At 55.1% G+C, this 22,046-nt stretch overlaps 1 protein-coding gene across 1 annotated transcript; it reads left to right on the top strand.

Moving 5' to 3' along the window:
* The first annotated feature begins 296 nt into the window (after positions 1 to 296).
* vsig10l2 (V-set and immunoglobulin domain containing 10 like 2) lies at positions 297 to 17,180 on the top strand. Its single transcript, XM_015337341.2, has 12 exons — positions 297 to 716; positions 1,336 to 1,689; positions 1,775 to 2,050; positions 2,214 to 2,489; positions 3,543 to 3,812; positions 4,625 to 4,885; positions 5,463 to 5,753; positions 7,277 to 7,591; positions 13,308 to 13,430; positions 14,197 to 14,221; positions 14,555 to 14,649; positions 16,355 to 17,180. Exons 1-12 carry the CDS (start codon positions 647 to 649, stop codon positions 16,453 to 16,455), a joined length of 2,457 nt encoding a protein of 818 aa, XP_015192827.2. The 5' UTR covers positions 297 to 646; the 3' UTR covers positions 16,456 to 17,180.
* The last annotated feature ends 4,866 nt before the right edge of the window (positions 17,181 to 22,046 follow it).

Genomic DNA, 22,046 nt, shown 5'->3' with positions numbered 1-22,046 from the left:
CGACTCTCTTTCTCTGATTGAGTTTCCTGCACCTGATACCCCTCCTGGAAAGACAGCGGGTTTGCGGCAGAAGAGCTTGTCTGCAGAGTCAGAACCGCTGGGCCCTCAGACCCGAATCACCCCGGCAGTGATTCCACAGCAGGCGAGCGAGGAGCCCGGCCTGCTGCGGTCAGACGCTGCATCAGCAGTCCGTGGGAGCCGCGCAGGTTTCGTTTCAGGGCGCGGTGAGGGGGAGCCCCCGGTCTGTAAGGAGCTCCCATTTCCCATTTCCATGACATCAGTGGCTCATTGAAAATGTGCAGTGAACCCCCCCGCAGACGGACACCCCCCTGCTCGAAGGTGAGCCGGTTTCGAGAAGGGGCAGCCCCGCTCGCAGGGCGCTGGGCTGGAGCTGCTCGTCTCTCTGCCGTCAATTATAGATGAGCCCCGGTATCATCCTGACACCCTGTCCTCCACACCGGGGAGGAGGGAGTGTGGGCGTCAATAATTCACCGCCAATCTGGTGTCAGTGCCCTCGTCTCGGACCGGCAGTCTGCGTGCCAGTCAGCGCCGGAGTCAGGTCGGCGCCGCGGATTCGGAGCTCTCCAGGATTCGGGAACGCTGCTCCGACGTGGTTCTGGGTAGCTCTCCCGCACACGATGGCACCATGGGGGGCGCGCTAGCCGGGGCGCACGTCCTCTCCCTGACTCTCTGTCTCCTCCTCGGCGTCCTGCGAGGTAAGACACCGGTGGGCGGGGGGCTTGCAGGAGGGGGGCTCAGAGTCTGTCACTCCAGGGACCGGGACCGGTGCCTCCTGATTTCCCTGAAACCGTCCTGCTTCCCGAGTCAAGGCTGTGAGGGCCGAGACCCCTCTCCCTCACGGCTCCTCACAACCAGACCCCGGGCTGGTGGTGGAAGACACAATAACGTCTCCACCAGCAGTCTTCAGAGACTCTCCAAGGGCTTGGACTAGCAGGTGTGTGAGTTTGGAAGGCTGTAGTGTCGTTGTCTCCGAGCAGCCTGTGGTAACCGAGGTTGACGTTTTCAGACGGTGGAACGTTTCGAGCGCTCCGTGTGCGAGGAGGTTGGAGAAACTGATGAATGAACGCTTAGACGCTTCCAGAATTTATACTGCATGTCGAAAACACGACTGGTTTCCTGGAGTGTACAGTTTTCAATGAGGCTGTAGTTTTAGGACCTGCTCTGTCCCTGTGGGCTCAGGAAGAATGAGACTGGTGAGACTGGTCCAGTGGGCCTGGGGGAGGGGGGGCGCTGGTCTGTCAGTGGGCTGGGGGAGGGGGGGCGCTGGTCCGTCGCTGGCCTGCGGAGTCTTCCCCGCTGCGTCTCTGCCCCCAGGCCTGGAGATCCTGAGCCCGGGGGAGGTGGAGTACAAGCGCGTCCTGACCAAGGGCGTCCTGGGCCGCTCTGTCGTGCTGGAGTGTGGCTCCACCCTGCCCAGCATCTACATCTGGGGCTTCACGCTGCCCGGCTCCGAGGGCACCCGCGCGCTGGTCTACAACTACGGCCAGGGCCCGCGCCTGCAGAAGCTGGCCAGCAGCCTGGGCGAGGTCAGCGTGGTCTCCGCCAGCGCCGCGCTGGTCATCGACAGGCTGCCCCTGGCCGCCGAGGGGCTGTACACCTGCCAGGCGCTGTACGAGTCCCAGGACGGCGTCCGGCTCAGCTACTTCTACATCCAGCTGCTGGTGCTGGGTGAGTGAGGCGCGGCCCGCGGCCGCCCCCCCGCCGTGCCGGCCCCGCACGCCCGCGCTACAGCCGCGCTCTGCCTGCCTTGCAGTGCCCGTGTCCAAGCCCTCGGTGCGGCTGAGCGAGCCCACCCCGGTGGAGAGCAGCGCCGCGTGGGCGCAGTGTGGGCTGGAGAACGGCACGGGCCCGGTCCAGTTCGAGTGGGAGCGGGAGGGCCGCGGCGGCGTGAGGGCCGGGGTCCCCGAGGCCGACGGCAGCCTGGTCAACCTCACCAGGGTCAGCCGCAACCACACGGGCTGGTACAGCTGCCTGGCGCGCAACGAGGTCAACGAGCAGCGCAGCGACCGCGCCTGGCTGGACGTCATCTGTGAGTACAGAGCAGCCACTGCCACTCACAGCCTTCTAGACTCTCAGACCTCTGACCTTCCGACCTTCTGAGCCCTGATTATCACGACGTGTTCCCTTCCCTGACGAACACCCTCCCGGTCCGGGCCCGCTCCGGAAGCTCACGGCTCTCTCCCCTGTCCCAGACGGGCCGGACGAGCCCATGATCAACATCACGCCCTACGCGGTGACGGAGCGCGGCTTCTCGGCGGTGGAGCTGGAGACGGTGTCCCTCCTGTGCCAGGCGCCCTCCAACCCGCCCAGCCAGTACGTCTGGTTCTACAACAACTCGCAGGTGTCCGCCGGCCAGCAGTTCACCATCAGCAGGATCCTGCGCATGCACACGGGCTACTACACCTGCCTGGCCCAGAACTCCTACCTCAACACCCGCACCAAGGCCACCGTCACGCTCACCGTCTACTGTGAGTCCGGACACGGGCCAGCGCAGCTCGGCGTGCCCTTCCTCGCACTCTCACCACCTCGTTTTCCGCTCTGTCGCGGCTCATGGGATCCATTCCCAAATCCCTTCGGCCTTGTTTCTCCAGTTTCCCTTGAGTTTCCCCTCTCCTCCACCCTTCACGCCTGCTTCTCTTTCCATTTCCAATCCCCGAGCTCGTACAGCTCCTCCCCTCACACACACTCTCTCCCACTCTTTCACACTCGCACACAGTTGTGCACACTCACTGTCTCACAATCTCACACACTCTCTTGCTCTCTGTCACACACTCACACACACTCACACACACTCACACACACTCACACACACAGCCGTTGCTGAGGCCCCTGACTGCTGTCGCCTGAACTGGGACGAGCAGGAATTCAGCTTCACGTCTCAGAATGCTCGTTCTCTGGGAAGAAGCTGCGGAGCAGTGCGTCCACTCCCAGAAGCACAGGTACATCGCCGCCATGACTGCCACTCCATCTTTCCCTTCCAGAATTCCCCTTTCTCTTCACAATTCCCATCTTTCCCATCTTTATACCTTAGTATTTCATTTTCTTATTCCTTCATGTTTTGTGCTGTTTTTTCATGATTATCAAACATCTGGTTCTGAATCTACACTGCGGGACCCATGATCTGTGGGTGTGAAAGAGTGACACTTTAGCAAGTGGAAATCATTTGTTTCTATATTTAAAAGTCTCACAACATCGCAGATCGCAAAATTGGGTTTTAAAAACACACCATCTAAGAATAATTTCATAAAATACAGCAACTGGAGAAACAGAACAAACAGAAAATATCCAGGAGGGGATTTAATAAACATCAGAAATACCAGTTAGAAAAGAAAGATGAAGTTTAAGATACTGGCACCAGGGGCCACAGACCAGGAAAGCTGAGTTACTCTGTTCCAGCTCGTGATCACACCTGGAGTGATTTAGGAATTTAGGACAGATTTAGCACACGATGTCCTGTCCTCCACCTCGTCCGCTGGCCTGTCTCCTTCCCTCGCTCTTCCCTGCCCCCTGTCTCCCCTCAGACCTCCCCGACAGCAGCCCCACCTGCGCCGTCCTGCCCGCCAGCAACTACACCGGCCTCCTGCTCTGGTGCTCCTGGGAGGGGGGCTCCCCGGCCGCTGAGCTGCGCTGGACCCCCTCTGCGCCCGGGGGCGCCGGCGGTGAGGCAGAGCCCACCCTCTCCAACGCCACCCAGATCCGCGCGGGTGCCCAGACCCCCGACAACTCCACCTTCTCCTGCCGCGCAACGCACCCCGCGCTGAGAGCCGCGGCCCAGTGCAACGTCACCGTGGGTGAGTGGGCCCCCACTGGGAGCAGGGCCACAGGCTCATCGGGCAGGAGTGTTTCCTTTAACACTCACTCTCGGATAAAACCTGCCTCGCTTACTCCTCTGAGCTCAACCCCCTGGACACTGAACACCCTGGCCAACACCCTCCACCCCCTGGACACTGAACACCCTGGCCAACACCCTCAACCCCCTGGACACTGAACACCCTGGCCAACACCCTCCACCCCCTGGACACTGAACACCCTGGCCAACACCCTCAACCCCCTGGACACTGAACACCCTGGCCAACACCCTCAACCCCCTGGACACTGAACACCCTGGCCAACACCCTCAACCCCCTGGACACTGAACACCCTGGCCAACACCCTCAACCCTCTGGACACAAGACCAGGCTGAGTTTGACTCTGAGAAGATGAACCAGTAACATCTGCAGCCTTTCCAGGTGCTAAAGGCAGGAGTTTGAGTCGAGGTGAAGATGAGCGTCAGGGCTGCCCGGTCGTCATCAGGCCCACCTGGAGAGTTTCCCTGTGCTGTCCGATCACATCGCACCAGGACCCCGTGCCCATTCACTGCCACTGTCCCTGGGCTAGGTCTACATTTTCATCCCTATCACTCACCTAGATCATTTCAGTCCAGTGTGCCTGATTCCAAGGGCAGTTTCTCACACCTCTCAAACCACGATACTGTTGAAGAGCGTATTGCCACGGTCTGCTCTGAGTGCCGTATTCACAGAGCAGTTCCCACGATCACGCTCCAACTCCTCCGCCGGTATCGGTCCTGAGTGTCCCTCCCGGGCCCCTGTCCCTGTGCTTTCAGTGCTGCCCCCTGGTGAGCCGCGCTGCTTCGCGGTGGCGACGCGGAACAACGAGTACCTGATGCTGTCCTGCGCCTGGGAGGGCGGCGCGCCGCGGGCGCTGCTCTGGTGGGCGGCGGGCGACGGGGCCGTGCTGGGGAGCTCCGAAGAGAACGCCAACATCCTGGTGTTCAAGTCCAGCGGCACCTACAGCGGCAAGGAGTTCGTGTGCCGGGCCAAGCACCCGCTGTCCGCTGCCAGCAGGCAGTGCCAGCTGAAACTGGGTAAGGACCGGCCGAGCTCCATCCTGCGGGACAGGAAGGGCAGAGCGGCCTCTTCAGACGTCTTGCAAACGGACCCCTGGACCCGTCCCGGGCCAGCCTCCGGCCTGCCCTGACGGCTCCTGCTCACTTCCTGTCACAGCTGCGCAGCAGCAGCGCCCGTCAGGCCAGCTGGCTTGTCCAGACCCCAACTGGGGCACACACACACGGGACCTGGAGGAGTGGTGTTCACTGGCCAGGAGCTGGGAATAAGAGAGGGTGATGTCTAAACTTCATCACCATCACCAGGCATGCTGGTTACAGGACCTGGACAGGCCCCTAGATGTGCAGAGCAGCGCACTGGTGAATTTATACAGGATACAGGACCTGGACAGGCCCCTAGATGTGCAGAGCAGCGCACTGGTGAATTTATACAGGATACAGGACCTGGACAGGCCCATAGATGTGCAGAGCAACGCACTGGTGATTTTATTTCAGCCCAGCCTCCGCAGACTGAGAAATGAGTGTCCCTCACAGTGGCGACAAGTGCCCAGTGGTGTCCACCCCTGTCCCGGTCCTGACCTCCCCCTGTGTCCCGCAGAGGCCCCAGTGCTGGTGACGCAGCGCAGCGTGGTGTCCGTGTACGAGGGCAGTGACGTCCAGCTCACCTGCGTGCTCAAGGCCACCTACCCCGCCTCCGAGATCACCTGGTACAACAACCAGAACCAGCAGGTCTGGGACGCCCCTCAGAAGTACCTCCTGCACCGCGAGGCCTCCTGGTCCAACCTGACCGTCCGTGAAACTGACGGCAGCCGGGACAGCGGCCAGTACTGGTGCTCGGCCACCAACGCCGTGGGCGGGGCGCAGATCCCCATCACCCTCAACGTGCGGAGTAAGAGATCCGGTCACACGGGGGCGCCGGGAAACACAGTCCTGACACAGAGCACTGAGAAACACAGAGCACTGAGAAACACAGTTCTGACACAGAGCACTGAGAAACACAGAGCACTGAGAAATATAGTCCTGACACAGAGCACTGAGAAACACAGAGCACTGAGAAACACAGTCCAAACACAGCACTGAGAAACACCACAGAGCACTGAGAAACACAGAGCACTGAGAAACACAGTTCTGACACAGAGCACTGAGAAACACAGAGCACTGAGAAACACAGTCCTGACACAGAGCACTGAGAAACACAGAGCACTGAGAAACACAGTCATGACACAGAGCACTGAGAAACACAGTTCTGACACAGAGCACTGAGAAACACAGAGCACTGAGAAACACAGTCCTGACACAGAGCACTGAGAAACACAGAGCACTGAGAAACACAGTCCTGACACAGAGCACTGAGAAACACAAAGCACTGAGAAACACAGTCCTGACACAGAGCACTGAGAAACACAGAGCACTGAGAAACACAGTCCTGACACAGAGCACTGAGAAACACAGAGCACTGAGAAACACAGTCCTGACACAGAGCACTGAGAAACACAGTTCTGACACAGAGCACTGAAAAACACAGAGCACTGAGAAACACAGTTCTGACACAGAGCACTGAGAAACAGAGCACTGAGAAACACAGTTCTGACACAGAGCACTGAGAAACACAGAGCACTGAGAAATAAAGTCCAAACACAGAGCACTGAGAAACACAGTCCTGACACAGAGCACTGAGAAACAGAGAGCACTGAGAAACACAGTTCTGACAGAGCACTGAGAAACACAGTCCAAACACAGCACTGAGAAACACAGAGCACTGAGAAACACAGTCCTGACACAGAGCACTGAGAAACACAGAGCACTGAGAAACACAGTTCTGACACAGAGCACCGAGAAACACAGAGCACTGAGAAATAAAGTCCTGGCACAGAGCACTGAGAAACACAGAGCACTGAGAAATAAAGTCCTGGCACATAGCTCCAAAAAAACAGTCCTGACATGAAGCAATGAGAAACAGTCCAGACAGAGACCACCGAGAAACACAATCTAGACACAACCACACTACAAAAACACAATGAAGGCTCAACTACGCAATTCTCAGATTCATTCATGCTGAATAAACAATTCAGAGGCAGTCATCCTGCAGAAACACAATCCAGATACACAGGCAATTAAGGGGTGTTATGTCAGTGGAATACCCCTTAACGTTTCAGTCACGTCACAGAAATCCTTCTCAATCTCCGTCCCTGCAGAGCGTAGTTAGTGTCTTCTGTCTCACGGAAAAGCCCCTGTATAATTCCAGCAGTATAATAAGGTTAATCTAAGACCACTGGAGCTCCATCTTGTCCATGAAGACACAGAGGTGGTTTTCTGGCTTGCACTGGGACAGGACAGCACAACCGTATGCTATAGTCATGCACAGCGCCATACTGTAGTGATTCAGTGTTAAACTCTGACTCCTGATCTCAGGGTACCCCAGCCCCCCGAACGTGACGATCAGCAAGATCCTGTACAACAGCCGCCAGCGCACCGAGATCGACCTGCAGTGGGCCACCCAGGGCTCGGGCGACCTGACCGGCTTCATCGTGGAGCAGCGGTTGTCCCGGCGCTCCGGCGCCAAGCCGGCCCCCGCGGGCGGCGCCTGGGAGACGGTGGCCGGCCAGATCGAGCCGCAGGTCCGCGAGCACAAGCTGGGGGGCCTGGACCCGGCCACGCAGTACGCCTTCCGCATTATCGCCGTCAACCACCGCACCCGCGGGCACCCCTCCGAGGTCAAGACCCCAGGTGAGGGAGCGGGCGACGCGGCCCTTCGGTCCATATAGCGCCTTGCTTGGCCTGCCATCCCCCAGGGCTGCGCGGTCGAGCCACCAGGCAGAGGAGGCAGGGGCAGACTGGGGTGTCAGGCCAGGTGTGGCAGTGCCGACTGACTCGCGCCACCTGATGGGGGTGGGGAGACTGCCCCCCAGGGCCCCAGACTTCCCGGGTATCCTGGTGTGGTGGCCCTGGCCTGGGAAATTGAGAGAAGGCCGGTGTCCAAAGAGTGGGAATGAGGTGCTGGTCTGCAGGGAGCTAGCACTCCCTGGGGTGACCAGGATGGGCTCCAGCTGCCCCGACTGCCCCGGCTGCCCCAGCTGCCCTGGCTGCTCCAGCTGCCCCGGCTGCCCCAGCTGCTTCGGCTGCTCCAACTGTCCTGGCTGCCCCAGCTGCCCCTAAGCCCCACACTAGACAGTGGTTAGAAAGTGGGGGGATGGTTAGAAAGTGAGAAAGGCGAGAAGCACCAGGTTTCACCCATCCTGTCCAATCCTGACTTCTGCCGCGGCGCTGGCAGGTGACTCCCGGCTGGGACACTGGTCCCTGTGGAAGTCCCCACTGGCCGGGTGCTTTATGTTGTGATGGTAGATCCACAGATGCCGACGCGGTGTTGCAATCCGGCCTCGGACTGTACCGGGAGGTCAAGATCCGTTAGGAGCTCGGAGCTGGGAAAGCTGCAGGGGGTTTGAACAGCGGGAAGAGCCGGGAATCCCTGCAGGGACTCACAGAGCCGCGCACGCTCGCTCCTTCACGCACACACACAGACACACTGCCACATTGCGACGGGTTAAAACTGCAACCGGTTTGCGGATACACGCGTCCCAAACACAAGACCACCGCTGCATTATGGAGACGCCCGTGCCCTTGAGGTCTGAGGTTTGATTGGTTTCTACTGTGGAGAACTGTGCCCTTGGAGCCTCTCTACTCATCCCGGGGATCAGGGCCGGAAAGAGCCGCGAGGCTCCCCAAGGGACGACGCCAGCGACGGCATGGCGCCTCCTCGCCCGACTCCAGGACAGCGCTCAGGAGCGGGCCGGGAGGGGAGCAGGACGATGAGGCCGAGTGGAAACCCCAGAAAAGGCAGCAGGGGTCTGCAGTCAGAACGGGGTGACAGGGACGTGCGTGTTTGACAAAGGAGCCTCCCCACAGCCCCTCGGTTCACACGCCAGCCAGGTCTGACTGCTGTTTCTCAAAGACAAGAAGCTTCAAAGAGGAGAGTCTTGCAAAGCAATGGAAAGAAACACTAAACCTCAGGTTACTGGCCACCTAACTTGTGTAACCTGTCAAAACACAAACCTACACTGGCCAATCTGCGCAAACAAGACAAGAGACACTCCAGCAGTGACGTCAGGCAGATCGAGATGCTCGGGAAGCCTCTGCTGGCAGACCAGATTCTTTGGAAGTGACGTTTGGAAAGCTCGGCTAGCGTTTCAAAGCTGGAGTGGGAAAGATAAGGAGAGGGCCGGCGTGGGTGAAAGAGGACCTGTCGCTGTCACTTACCGTCTGCGTGAGTCTCAGGGGAGTTAGAGAGCGGCCGCACTCTTGAAACTCCGTTTTTTTGTATCAAACTTTCAGCCCTCTGATGAGCTCTGAGCTCTTGTCATCTTCTTCACCTTGCTTTTGTGTTGGAAGAACAACAGCAACACTCTTTGCTGGGGGCGATCCTGTAGGAAAGAAAGTTCAATAATTCAAGAATGAATGTCCCCAGATTCTCTATGAAACAGACCCGATATCTTCCCTGGAGATACCTTTCCGTGTTGTGGTATCTCTCAAGGCAAGCCCAAGCGAGCAGCTGTGCCTGGTGCTCCCTCAGTGGGAAGTGTCTCACCAGCTGCCTGAGCCACATCAACTGCTTCCTCTGGATCCGGAGGAGCATTGCCTCGCCTCCAGGATCCTCCAGGAGAGGGAGCCCAGCAGCTCTGCGGAGAAGCTCATTTCCTTCGCTTGCACCCCACTGTCATTCTTTCAGCCACAACCCAGAGCTCGTGACCGCAGGTGGGAATTTAGGTCAACCTGAAAACAGCAAGCTTCATCAGAAAGCTCAGCTCCTGTTTCACCACCATGGATCAGACAGAGTCTGCATCCCTGTATCTGCTGTGCCAATCCCAATCCCAGTCCCTGCAGCCACTGTCCCAATCCCAATCCCAATCCCAATCCCTTGATCAATCCCACGATCCTCTCTACCCCCACTCGTGAGCAAGACCCCGAGAGGCTGAGACTCCTCCACCCAGGAGCTGTTCCCCCCCAGCTGGTCACGAAGCTCTTCAGTCCGATGATGCTGACATCTTCCAAAGCCGAAGTCCTGGGTCTCCGGGATCAGAGCTGGCAGTGGCCTCTCAGTGCTTGCCCTACCTCGGAAGGCATGAACCTTGTTAGAGCTTGATGTCCAGCGTTTCGTTCCAATTGCCTGCCTGGCTGGCTTCTCGCCTGGGACCGGCTGTGTGCGGCCCGACTCCCAGCTCCGGCTCCTCCTTCACGCCAGCCCCACCAGCGGTTTGTGGGCAAGGTCCGTCTCCGCGCACGACTGCGCGCAGTGAGGGGAGACGGATTGCTCTTCCGGATTGAGAGCTGAGGTGGAGAAGCATGTTCGTGCGAGCGGCAGAGGGCGGCTGGATATCCCGGGACAAGATGTTCAGGGCAGGGTGCTCAGGATGTCAGGCAGACCAGAGGCTTTCCCTCCAGTACTGGGGCTAACTGGCCACACTGGGCTCATGTTCCAGGTGCGGGGAGAGTCCAGCGGACCCTGCCTGACTGGCTCTCCAGCAACAAGGGCAGGCCCTGCTTCCGAAAGACCTGCGTGTGTTTGCAGTGGGAGACGCAGCCATCCCTGGCCTTATCATGTATCTGACAGCTGTATCCCTGCGGTCAGGCTGGGCTGGGAGAGATTACATACTGGAATCTCCATTACTTTGGGACAAACTGCTCCCAGCTGGGACAGGCTGTGCTCAGTATCAAAGCTTCAGAATTCAACTGCCCTCAGATAGAAATCTTTTCCCTTAACTTAACCTTGAACTAATGGGGAAAGCTAAGAGGAACTATAATTTAAGGGGTTCGGTGCTACTGGACAATTAAAAAAAGATTAAAATAATACGGGATAATGAACCCAGTCGGGGGCTTTGAAGTTTAGAAAGTGTGTCCTGACAGTTCTGGGGCACTTCCTGACAGACAGGTGCAGCTCCTCACTCTCCTTCCTCTGCCAGTGTTGTTCCAGCAGTCCAGGGATGTAGCATGCTGAAGGGAAAGATGTGTCAGTGGGCAAATGAAACTAATGTTTTTCTGTTTTGCTCTCCATTCAGGTGAAAGACACATTCTTACATCACTGGCCCACACTACCTCTCAATCACACCTGGCCTCCCTGAAGCCCCAACCACCTGTGGACCTTACTCTACCCCTGTCCCCTGTCATGTGACCTGGGTGTGCACGAGCTGTCTACAGTCATGTGATCTCCCTGTCCCCATCACATGACCTCTGTCTACTCTCCTGATCTGTGGCTTACCTGTCCCCTGCACCGATCTTGACCTTTACTCACTCTCCCTGCTGGCCTGTAAAATATTCATCTTCAGCTCTTTCCAAACATTTTGAACGTGACCGAGTGTGTGCGACGTGTGTGTGTCGGTGGTAACTATTCTTGGATTGAACTGACCCAGACATTCCTTACTGCTGATTTCCTGATGAAGGATACTTCCAGTACGTGTTGTGCTTCAGGGTCACGGAATTGCAGAGGGGATGGGAAATGTGTTTGTTCCAGACAGGCTGGGCCCAGGATAGAAACGATAAGTCACTGACAAGGATGCTTTCTGTGACAGCAGGCGGCAGTGATTGTCGACAGGAAGAGTCATCCCTAAGGCTGATGCAGCCCTGAGCCAAGAGAGAGAACAAACAGCTCATCAGCAAGAAGGGGCTCTTCTGATGTGCAGAACAAATAAATTACACACCACTGAGAGGTCAAGGCCCGTTGACAGGGAAGGAACAAATTAATTATACAGCCGCAGAGCTGGGTTTCCACTGAGCAGGACAATGACACTTAGGCCCTTTGTTTTCTGCTGCTGATCTCCTGCTGGTTTACCTGACTGAAAGGTTGTGATTAACTGCGATTCAGCCATCTTAACTCCTGACTGATAACAGCCCCTCTAGTGGGAGAGAGCTGAGAAATTTCCCACACAACGGTTTACTTCTCTGTGCTCAGCAGCTTTCGCGAAAGTTTACAGAGATTCCATTTTCAAAACATTTTAAAGAGATTTTCGTATATTTTCACAGAATCAATTATCTTTATTTTTAAATAAAGCTTTGGTTATTAAACTTCTTGTGACCTCACAGGTACAACATGGCAATGTGTGATTAAAAGTGGTCCTTCATGTGTGTATAGACTGGCTCTGGGCCTATGTCAGTGTGTGTATAGACTGGCTCTGGGCCTGTGTCAGTGTGTGTATAGACTGGCTCTGGGCCTATGTCAGTCCAGTGCAGTGTGTGTATAGACTGGCTCTGGGCCTGTATCAGTCCAGTGCAGTGTGTGTACAGACTGGCTCTGGGCCTGTCAGTGCAGTGTGTGTACAGACTGGCTCTGGGCCTGTGTCAGTGTGTGTATAGACTGGCTCTGGGCCTGTGTCAGTGTCAGTGCAGTGTGTGTATAGACTGGCTCTGGGCCTGTGTCAGTGTCAGTGCAGTGTGTGTATAGACTGGCTCTGGGCCTGTGTCAGTGTCAGTGCAGTGTGTGTATAGACTGGCTCTGGGCCTGTGTCAGTGTCAGTGTGTGTACAGACTGGCTCTGGGCCTGTGTCAGTGCAGTGTGTGTATAGACTGGCTCTGGGCCTGTGTCAGTGTCAGTGCAGTGTGTGTATAGACTGGCTCTGGGCCTGTGTCAGTGCAGTGTGTGTATAGACTGGCTCTGAGCCTGTGTCAGTGTCAGTGTGTGTACAGACTGGCTCTGGGCCTGTGTCAGTGCAGTGTGTGTACAGACTGGCTCTGGGCCTGTGTCAGTGCAGTGTGTGTACAGACTGGCTCTGAGCCTGTGTCAGTGTCAGTGTGTGTACAGACTGGCTCTGGGCCTGTGTCAGTGCAGTGTGTGTATAGACTGGCTCTGGGCCTGTGTCAGTGCAGTGTGTGTATAGACTGGCTCTGAGCCTGTGTCAGTGTCAGTGTGTGTACAGACTGGCTCTGGGCCTGTGTCAGTGCAGTGTGTGTACAGACTGGCTCTGGGCCTGTGTCAGTGCAGTGTGTGTATAGACTGGCTCTGGGCCTGTGTCAGTGCAGTGTGTGTACAGACTGGCTCTGGGCCTGTGTCAGTGTCAGTGCAGTGTGTGTATAGACTGGCTCTGGGCCTGTGTCAGTGTCAGTGTGTGTACAGACTGGCTCTGGGCCTGTGTCAGTGCAGTGTGTGTATAGACTGGCTCTGGGCCTGTGTCAGTGTCAGTGCAGTGTGTGTATAGACTGGCTCTGGGCCTGTGTCAGTGCAGTGTGTGTATAGACTGGCTCTGGGCCTGTGTCAGTGTCAGTGTGTGTACAGACTGGCTCTGGGCCTGTGTCAGTGCAGTGTGTGTACAGACTGGCTCTGGGCCTGTGTCAGTGTCAGTGCAGTGTGTGTATAGACTGGCTCTGGGCCTGCGATAGTGTAGTGACGGGCTGCGCTGTCCTCCTCAGAGGTCTAGGTGTGTTGGATGGCAGTAAAGGGAGGTCACATGTTGTCTTTCAGCGGATCCCCCGTTCAATGCTTACCCAGCAGTCATTGGGGCAGCCATCGCGGGGATGATCGTGGCCACAGTGGGCACTGTGCTGGTGTTCCAGTACGTCGTCAGGAACCGCGCTGACAACCCCCGTGAGTACAGCACACACATGCACACAAACAAAAACACACACTCACTCAGTAATCAGTCCACCCTGGGGGCAGATGACAGGGCAGGATTTCACCTTTGCCACTTCTACAGAACTAAATGTGGCCTGAGAATCCCAGAAGGTCTAGGAAGTCCTACAATTAAAAAAAAAACACTCCTTATCATGTCAGATACACGTTTCTAAACTCTCTAACCTCTGAGAGCTTGCTGCTTGCGTGTCTAGATTTCTTAACTCTGACACTAGCAATAATTAGGTCAACAGACTGATGATTATTTATAATACAGCATAAACTTGTATTCATAACTCCTTGCATCAGGTAAAAATTCAGAGCAAGGGTAAACAACGACAGGTTAGACATATTTCACACAGAGCACAGAGCTTCCGTTTCCCCTCCTCTGTGTGTACTAGTTAGTATACTATCAACTGGTCAAAATCTGGTCAAAACAAACCAGAAGAACGAAGCAGCACCAGTCACCCCTGTCTAAAGAAATCAAGCAAAGCACAGATGACTCTAGCCCACCCGTACCCAGGCCCTGCCAGAACTCTCAGGTCTTATTCATTTCCTGGGCTGGAGCGTTTAGGAAAAGTGCCTCACACCTCTACAGCAGCGCGCTGTCCTGCTCAGAGGGGCAAGAGCAGCAGCACACCTGGGATTCGAACCCACAGCCACACAGCTGGCCTTTGGTAGCACTCGCACAGCTGAAACCGAGGAGGACTCTAACTGGAACTCCTGGCTTTTGTCTCTTCAGGTCTGCACAACATGTTCTTTGGCATGTGAGTACCGGGATGCTGTGCCCGCTGAGGGCACGCCCGAGGCCCAGAGGCTGCCCCAGTCAGTAGTGGAACAGCACATCTGGACTGCAGGAGCACAGCTGGAGGCTGAGCACTGTAGGGCGGGGGAGAGGGGGTGTCTGGGGACACAGCTCGGCACACGGCAGACAGAAGGGCAGAAAAAAACTGAAAAGAACTGTAGGGATGAAGGAGGAAGTGCACAAGAGACACGGGGACAGAGCTGCAGAACAGTGCCTCCATGAGGCAGTGTGTGATGTCACAACAGAGTAGAGTGTGATGTCACCGGGTGATGTCAGCGTGTGCTTGTGCTTGCAGACAGCCTGCGGAGTCCAGGGAGAACATAAGCTACCCCGAGGATGAGCAGGGGCCAGAGGCGGGAGAAGAGGGCCACACTCCTGCCTCCAGCACAGGTGCCTGCCAGCTGTCCACCACGACACGGGCTCGCTGCCTGACTAGGGCCGCCGCAGGCCTACAGCTCTTCGCCTTGTCCTAGTTAGGAGAAGAGCTGTGGAGCCACACCAGGTGTCGCGCTCCTAAATTGACATTTCTGGTGGGCACTTTGAATGCAGATATGGCTCCTTACAAGCAATAACTGCGCCCAGACTGAATTAATAAGGAAAAAACAGAAAGTAATCAACTACCTCAGGTGTGCAAAGTGATCTATCTAGCTCCTGTAAGGCATCAGTGTCACTCAGTTCTGTTGTTTAAGCTGGGGCAAGTTAAAGACATCTTTTGTAAAACCCTTCCATGAAATATTCATTCAGCAGGTTTACTCACCATTTTAATCTCCTAGCATTAATCTTGCGAGCTGTTTACTTACAGTTTTGCAGTTCCTTTCTTACAGGGCCATGAAAAATGGCTTTGCATTATTTTAAACTCCACTGAAGTACCTGTAGCATGCTGAACTCTTGTAGACTGTAGAATACTCTGTTCTTTCTCATTTTTCATCTATTCTCTCCCTTCTTCTCATGTTCCTTGACCTGTTCTAGGGATGAATGTGTTTTTTGACTGTAACGGCATGTTTCTAATTTATAATAATCCTGTTGAGTTCGAAACCATTTCAGAGCTTGTGAGCTCTGCCTCATGTCTTCAAAGTCTGCTTTTCTAATACTGCGATCCAACATTTGGATCAACCTTTAGAGATCAAATGTTTACATCTAATTTTACAGTGTTATGGCCACAATTCCCCAGTATATATTTCCACGAGCTGCACAGCGGTTGTGCATTCTGAGCAGTGGCCACGCCAGCACCAGGACAGATGACAGGCCCCCGAGCCGAGCTGCTCTGAAACTGAAGCGGAGGACGCTCAGGGTTAGGCAGTCTGTCATTAAAGCAGTCGATGGTGTCACTTCCCTGAATGAAGGTCAGGCTCGTTTCACTGGCCCAGCTGCGGCGCCGGTGTCATCCGGGCTCCCGCTCAGCCCGAGGCAGCGGTGGCACCGTGAGCCCGGGTCAAGCTGACCGTCTGGGAATCAGCCTGCGGCATCAGTCCCACCAGCCTCCTCTGTGAGGTAGAACAGGCGAAGACAGTGTCCCACCATGGTCCTGAAGACATTCCTTCACAGCCAGGCACTGCACACATGGGGCAAATTCCCAGGGGCACCCCCACCGGAGACTGTTCGTCACCCCCCCAGAACAATGGCACACCCCACTGGGAGCTAGCCTTGGACACTCTAGTGAAGGCCCTTTCTGACGGTTTGGGTGAGAGGAGAGGTGGCCGTCTTCGGTCCCCACAGGCCCGGCAGACCCTGATCACACGGGCCTGAGGTCACCTGAGGTCAGGGGTACAGCCTGTCGGACCTCAGGGGCCGGGCTCAGGTGTGGCTCAGTGCCACTCTTGAACAGATCTCTGTGAAGCTTCAAGGCCACTACAAACCACAGATCTGTCAGCAGAAACCGTTAGATGAAGAAATGTTTACAATTTCAGTAGAGGAATGGTGCAGAATTGTGTATGTATGTGTGAGGAAGGGAAAACAGGGTGAAATCAGTAAACACAAAATACGAAAGACTGTTGTGGTGCAATGTACACTTGCTGTTTAACACGACATAAGATGTCCGAACCTGGCTCTTGCCTGCATGAACCAACTCTGTTCCTGGCTTCCCTGTCTTTTCCAGAAGAGGCTCCCTCAGGCTCCTCCCCTCCTTCACAGGCCCCTCCCCCTGGCGATGGCAACGAGCCCGTCAACGTCACCATCACCGTCACGGCAACCAGCTGAGAGGCAGCACAGCAGAGGCCTGTCCCTCACTCACGCAGTCCCAAAGCACAGCACACAGCACACAGCACACAGCACACAGCACACAGCACACAGCACACACAGCACAGAGACACAGCACACAGCACACACACAGACACAGAGCACACACAGCACAGAGACACAGCACACAGCACAGAGAAACAGCACAGAGACACAGCACACAGCACAGAAAAACAGCACACAGCACACACACAGACACAGAGCACAGCACACAGCGCACACACACAGCACAGAGACACAGCACACATAGACAGATCACACAGCACACACAATACAGACACAGCACACACAGCACGCAGCACACATACACACAGCATACACACTCTGCACACACGCAGTACACTGACAGCACACACACTGCGCACAGACAGGACACACAGCATGCACACACAGCGCATACACACAACTACAATTGTCCCCATCTCTTGTGTGACAGAACTGGTGACTTAAAGTTAATAAGACACTGGATCAGATTTCAGGCCAGGCAGAGGGGGAGAGGAGGTTAGTTTCCGAACCCCGAACTCCCTGCCTGTCCCCCATATCAACATTCCTGCTCTGCCCTGCAAGCAACACAAACTCGATCTGACTATTTTTGAATGCAAGGATCAGCTCGGCTTACTCTTTGTGGACATTTTTGTTACATTTTAGATCAACTCAAAATAATATAATAAATATCCTACCTTGTAATCCAAGGGGCTTCTGTGATGTTGCTTTTTTAATTTGTAAACTGTAGACTCAAAGGGTGTACTTAAAAAATGCATGTAAATGTTAAACCTTACCAACATACACTTTAAAATATGCAGTTCATAATCTACAATCTGCTCTTCACATTTGAAACCCTCAAAGCACGTCTGCTATGGACTGAGACGCCTGCAGATGAAATCTATTCGGTTTTCTGAGCAGGAGTAATCAGAAGGTCATACGCACAGGGAAGGTCTCGAACCCCTAACCCAACCACATCAAGAACATGACAAAAGAGGCCAGAGTTGACAGAGTTGAGGCCACAGGCATGCGTTAGAGGGGATGGCGTTTCAGGAAGGCAAATGTAAAAACTGAATTTTGACAAAGTTCAAGTCCCGGGCACAGCTACGTTTTGCGCAGAGTGAAGGATTCCTAACCTGAAAGCTGAATCTGGCGGGACCTGCTCCAGCAGTATATCTGCCACGTGAATTCCTCACACCACACTCTCAGCTGGCTGTCGCCACTGCCTGATGCAGAGGAAACATACTGTCCTGCTTTGTTTCCAGAGGGGAATGATCCTGGTGGTTTCCACTTACTGTCTTTAAAATAAAAAGTTGTATTTCTGCATCGCCAGGCTGTTGCTCTGATCCCACTGTTCGAGGGGCCACCTGGAACGTTTTAAGGCTTGTTTCTACTGTACTTCATGGTAATTGTTAGCAGGTCCAGATTGCTCAGAATTGTTCAGCGTGACATCATGAAAAAGATTGTCTAGAAATCTGCTGAGAGATCCAGCGCAGCTACTGATATTCATCGCGTAACATACTGTAACCATTATGTCAAGTCTTATCTGTTTTCAGTTCAATCCATTACTGCTCGGTGGAAAAAAATGTTTTGTTTTAAAACAAAAAAGTCTGAACTGCCACAAAGCTGTGATCTCTCCTGGCATGAGTGAATACACGCTATAACCATCTACAGGACAGTGTTTTGTTTTGACATGAAGTCTTTGCTGCTGTACCGTCACTGAATACATTGACTAGAAAACGAGCTCATTCTGGGCGCAGTGGTGCAGGGGTCAGTATCGCTGGATACTGGCGGAGCTGGGCCTTGGGTTCAACTACAGACCTGGGGTGCTGTCTGTGTGGAGTCTGTATGTTCTCCTGTGCTCGTGTGGGTTTCCTCCCACAGTACACATTGCCTACCAGGACAGGCTCTGGCACCACTGTGAGAGAAGTGGATAGAGCGATTAGAGACAGGTGGATGGGGTCTCTCTCAGGGCACTGGACTGTGTGCACAGAAGAGACAAGGAGGGCATGGAGGACTGGAGACTGGGCACAGAGCACTGATCAAAAACACAGCAGCCGTATCTCCCTGCAGCTCCCAGCTGGCCGCCCACTGGAGCCCAGCAGTGAGAGCCTGGCCAGTACCTGGAGGAGAGGTGTCAGTGGGGCCAGCAGGGGGCGCTCACCCTGGTGCCTGTGTACAGTGATGGGGACACTACACTGTAAAAAGGCGCCGTCTTTCATAAACAATCCCAGGATGTTTCTTGAGAAGAGTAGAGGGTATTAGTCCCAATGTCCTGGTCAAATCTCCCCCTGGTCTTTACCCATCATGGCCTCCTAATAACCCCCGTCTCTGAACTGGCCTCATCACTCTGCTCTCCTCCCCACTGAGAGCTGGTGTGTGGGGAGAGGACTGGAGCATCATCCAGGTGGGGGTGGAGGGGAAAAAAGAGCTATAGAACTGTAAGGAGTTCTATTATTCTAAAAATCTGCAAAGTTTAGAGCAAACTCTCTATCTTGTTATTGCTAACAACCTCAGCCTGCAGGAACCACATGCCTGTACTCTTTCAGAGCGCTTGTCCATTCTTCACTGGCACTGACAGTGCTGCTCACACAGCTCCTGTTTCAGCAGGGAAAGAGCCGTGGGCAGAGTTTTCCATCCAGCCTGCGATGATCCAGATCCAAAGAGAGACTCGGAAGCTAAATGACGGCTCCTATATGGACATGGAAAGGCATCGCTGGCCTCTTTGATGTCACACTACAGCGAGCGTTCACAATGACCACTGGACACTCCCTGCGATTGCAACCAGAAAGTGCTTGGGAAAAGAGCACCTAGACTGTATGGCAGAGCCTGCAAACAGAAGATTTATGGGTGCAAACCCCTGAGAGGCACTGAAAAGGTTAGAGGAATCGCCCTCACTGTCCCCTCACACAAACGATGGAGCCAGTGGGCGGCAGGCGAGTGGGGCAGGGACCTGGCTGTCACCACGCGCAGGGGTCCACCGGGCCAGAGGGACACAGGCCACAGGACTGGATTCAGGCGGCACCTCCTCCACGCCCGGAGGCAAGGGGGCTGCTGGGATTGGTCAGGGCTCCTTCCCTGTGGGGGCCGGGGGCTGGGACAGGACAGGGGTTTGGAAAGGGCGCGGCCTCGGTCTCCCACAGCGTCGGTGCGTTTCCCAGCAGCACAGCAGGCCTCAACACTGGTCAATGGCGGGAGAAGGCTTCGAGGGGGAGCAGAACGTCATCCGGGCAGCTTCTGTTTTCTTTAAAAGACTATGCCAGAGCCAGAGCTGTGATGTAAACATTTTCACAATAACTTCCGAGGCAACGGAAACTGTACTTCGGGTTTCCCACATCCCAAAAATAATCAACGACTGCATCACAGAACAGGCATAAGTAATCAATTATGCTGGATTTTGCTGTTATGATGGATTTGTGAGGATTTCTTTTGGTGTTTGTCTGCCTACCCCAACTCAACCCACCGCCCTGCTCCTTACCACCGTGACAGAATGACAATGGCCCCCGATATCACATGCGCTGGGACAGCTCTCGAGCTCAGGAGAAACAAGCCGAACCGATACCAGGTCAGGCGCGTTACCAGAGCTCGTCCGCTCAGCTGCTCGGCCTGCCTGTCCTGTATATACCCATTGCTCATCGGCACAGCAGCACTGACGGCACCAAGAATATTTCACTTGGCAAGACCTTTTAAAGCTCATTGAATGGACCACTTTCTAACTGCCGAGCTGCACAGTTCTGAAATGGACAGCAGTTCTCTGAACTGTGTCGAAAAGCAGCGGGACCTCCAGCCTACAGCTTGGGGACTGTGTCCAGGGCGACGGGCGACAGGCAGTCCTGGCGTGACCTGGCGGTATTTGAACCGCAGTGATCGGAGGAAGGGACTGGCCGGGGCCTGGCCAGTAGGGGGAGACAGACAGAGGGGCTGATGGAGGAAAGGAGGGCAGGGACTGGCACGCAGGCAGGTACTGTAGGCACGCCCACAACTGGTGCTGGGGCGGAGGAGCAAGGAGGGATGTGCTTTACTCCAAAAATAACAGGAGGAAATGAGGGCGCGCTGGCTACACGCAGGCGGGCAGGGCACACCAGCTGGGGTGCCAGCAACAGACGCGCCACATCAGGGCCGAGGAATGCGGGTTGAGCCGGGGTTAGAGAGCAGCCATATTCAATCACTCACAGTGCACTGACACACACACACAGCACTCACAGTGCACTGACACACTGCACTCACAGTGCACTGACACACTGCACTCTCACACACACAGCACTCACAGCACACTGACACACACACACAGCACTCACAGCGCACTGACACACACACACACACAGCACTCACAGTGCACTGACACACTGCACTCACAGTGCACTGACACACTGCACTCACAGTGCACTGACACACTGCACTCACAGTGCACTGACACACTGCACTCTCACACACACAGCACTCACAGCACACTGACACACACACACACACACACTGCACTCACAGTGCACTGACACACTGCACTCACAGTGCACTGACACACTGCACTCTCACACACACAGCACTCACAGCGCACTGACACACACACACACACACACAGCACTCACAGTGCACTGACACACTCACACACAGCACTCACAGCGCACTGACACACACACACACAGCACTCACAGAGCACTGACACACACACAGCACTCACAGAGCACTGACACACACACACAGCACTCACAGTGCACTGACACACTCACACACAGCACTCACAGTGCACTGACACACTCACACACAGCACTCACAGTGCACTGACACACACACAGCACTCACAGTGCAGACACACACACAGCACTCACAGTGCACTGACACACACACTGCACTCACAGTGCACTGACACACTGCACTCACAGTGCACTGACACACTGCACTCACAGTGCACTGACACACTGCACTCTCACACACACACAGCACTCACAGTGCACTGACACACACACTGCACTCACAGTGCACTGACACACTGCACTCACAGTGCACTGACACACTGCACTCACAGTGCACTGACACACTGCACTCACAGTGCACTGACACACTGCACTCACAGTGCACTGACACACTGCACTCACAGTGCACTGACACACTGCACTCTCACACACACACAGCACTCACACTGCACTGACACACACACAGCACTCACAGTGCACTGACACACACAGCACTCACAGTGCACTGACACACACACAGCACTCACAGTGCACTGACACACACACAGCACTCACAGTGCACTGACACACACACAGCACTCACAGTGCACTGACACACTGCACTCTCACACACTGCACTCTCACACACACAGAGCACTCACAGCGTACTTGCACACTGCAATCTCACACAGCACTCACAGGACATTCACACACAGAGCGCAATCATACAACCCCAGCAGACTGACACACCACAGCTGTGGACATACAGGTCACAAGCTGCACTGGGTCTGCTGGAGGCTGAACCAGCCGAGGATCAGAGGTGGGGATGGGGGTTTAAACAATCAGTGTTTACAGTCCCATAGTCTTACTGAAGAAAATGAGAAGAAACCCGCTGACATA

This window comes from Lepisosteus oculatus, chromosome 23 (genome assembly GCF_040954835.1).
Source record: "Lepisosteus oculatus isolate fLepOcu1 chromosome 23, fLepOcu1.hap2, whole genome shotgun sequence".
Classification (NCBI taxonomy): Eukaryota; Metazoa; Chordata; class Actinopteri; order Semionotiformes; family Lepisosteidae; genus Lepisosteus; species Lepisosteus oculatus.
The sequence above is the reverse complement of the archived record's forward strand: the minus strand, read 5'-3'. Positions and strand labels throughout refer to the sequence as shown.

What these genes read in the sequence shown, in the direction of transcription:
- vsig10l2 (XM_015337341.2), top strand. Translation starts at nt 647, where the DNA reads ATGGGGGGCGCGCTAGCCGGGGCGCACGTCCTCTCCCTGACTCTCTGT. An exon ending in CATCCAGCTGCTGGTGCTGG is followed by an intron (nt 1,690 to 1,774) that starts GTGAGTGAGGCG and finishes CCTGCCTTGCAG; the next exon opens with TGCCCGTGTCCAAGCCCTCG. An exon ending in CACTCCTGCCTCCAGCACAG is followed by an intron (nt 14,650 to 16,354) that starts GTGCCTGCCAGC and finishes TGTCTTTTCCAG; the next exon opens with AAGAGGCTCCCTCAGGCTCC.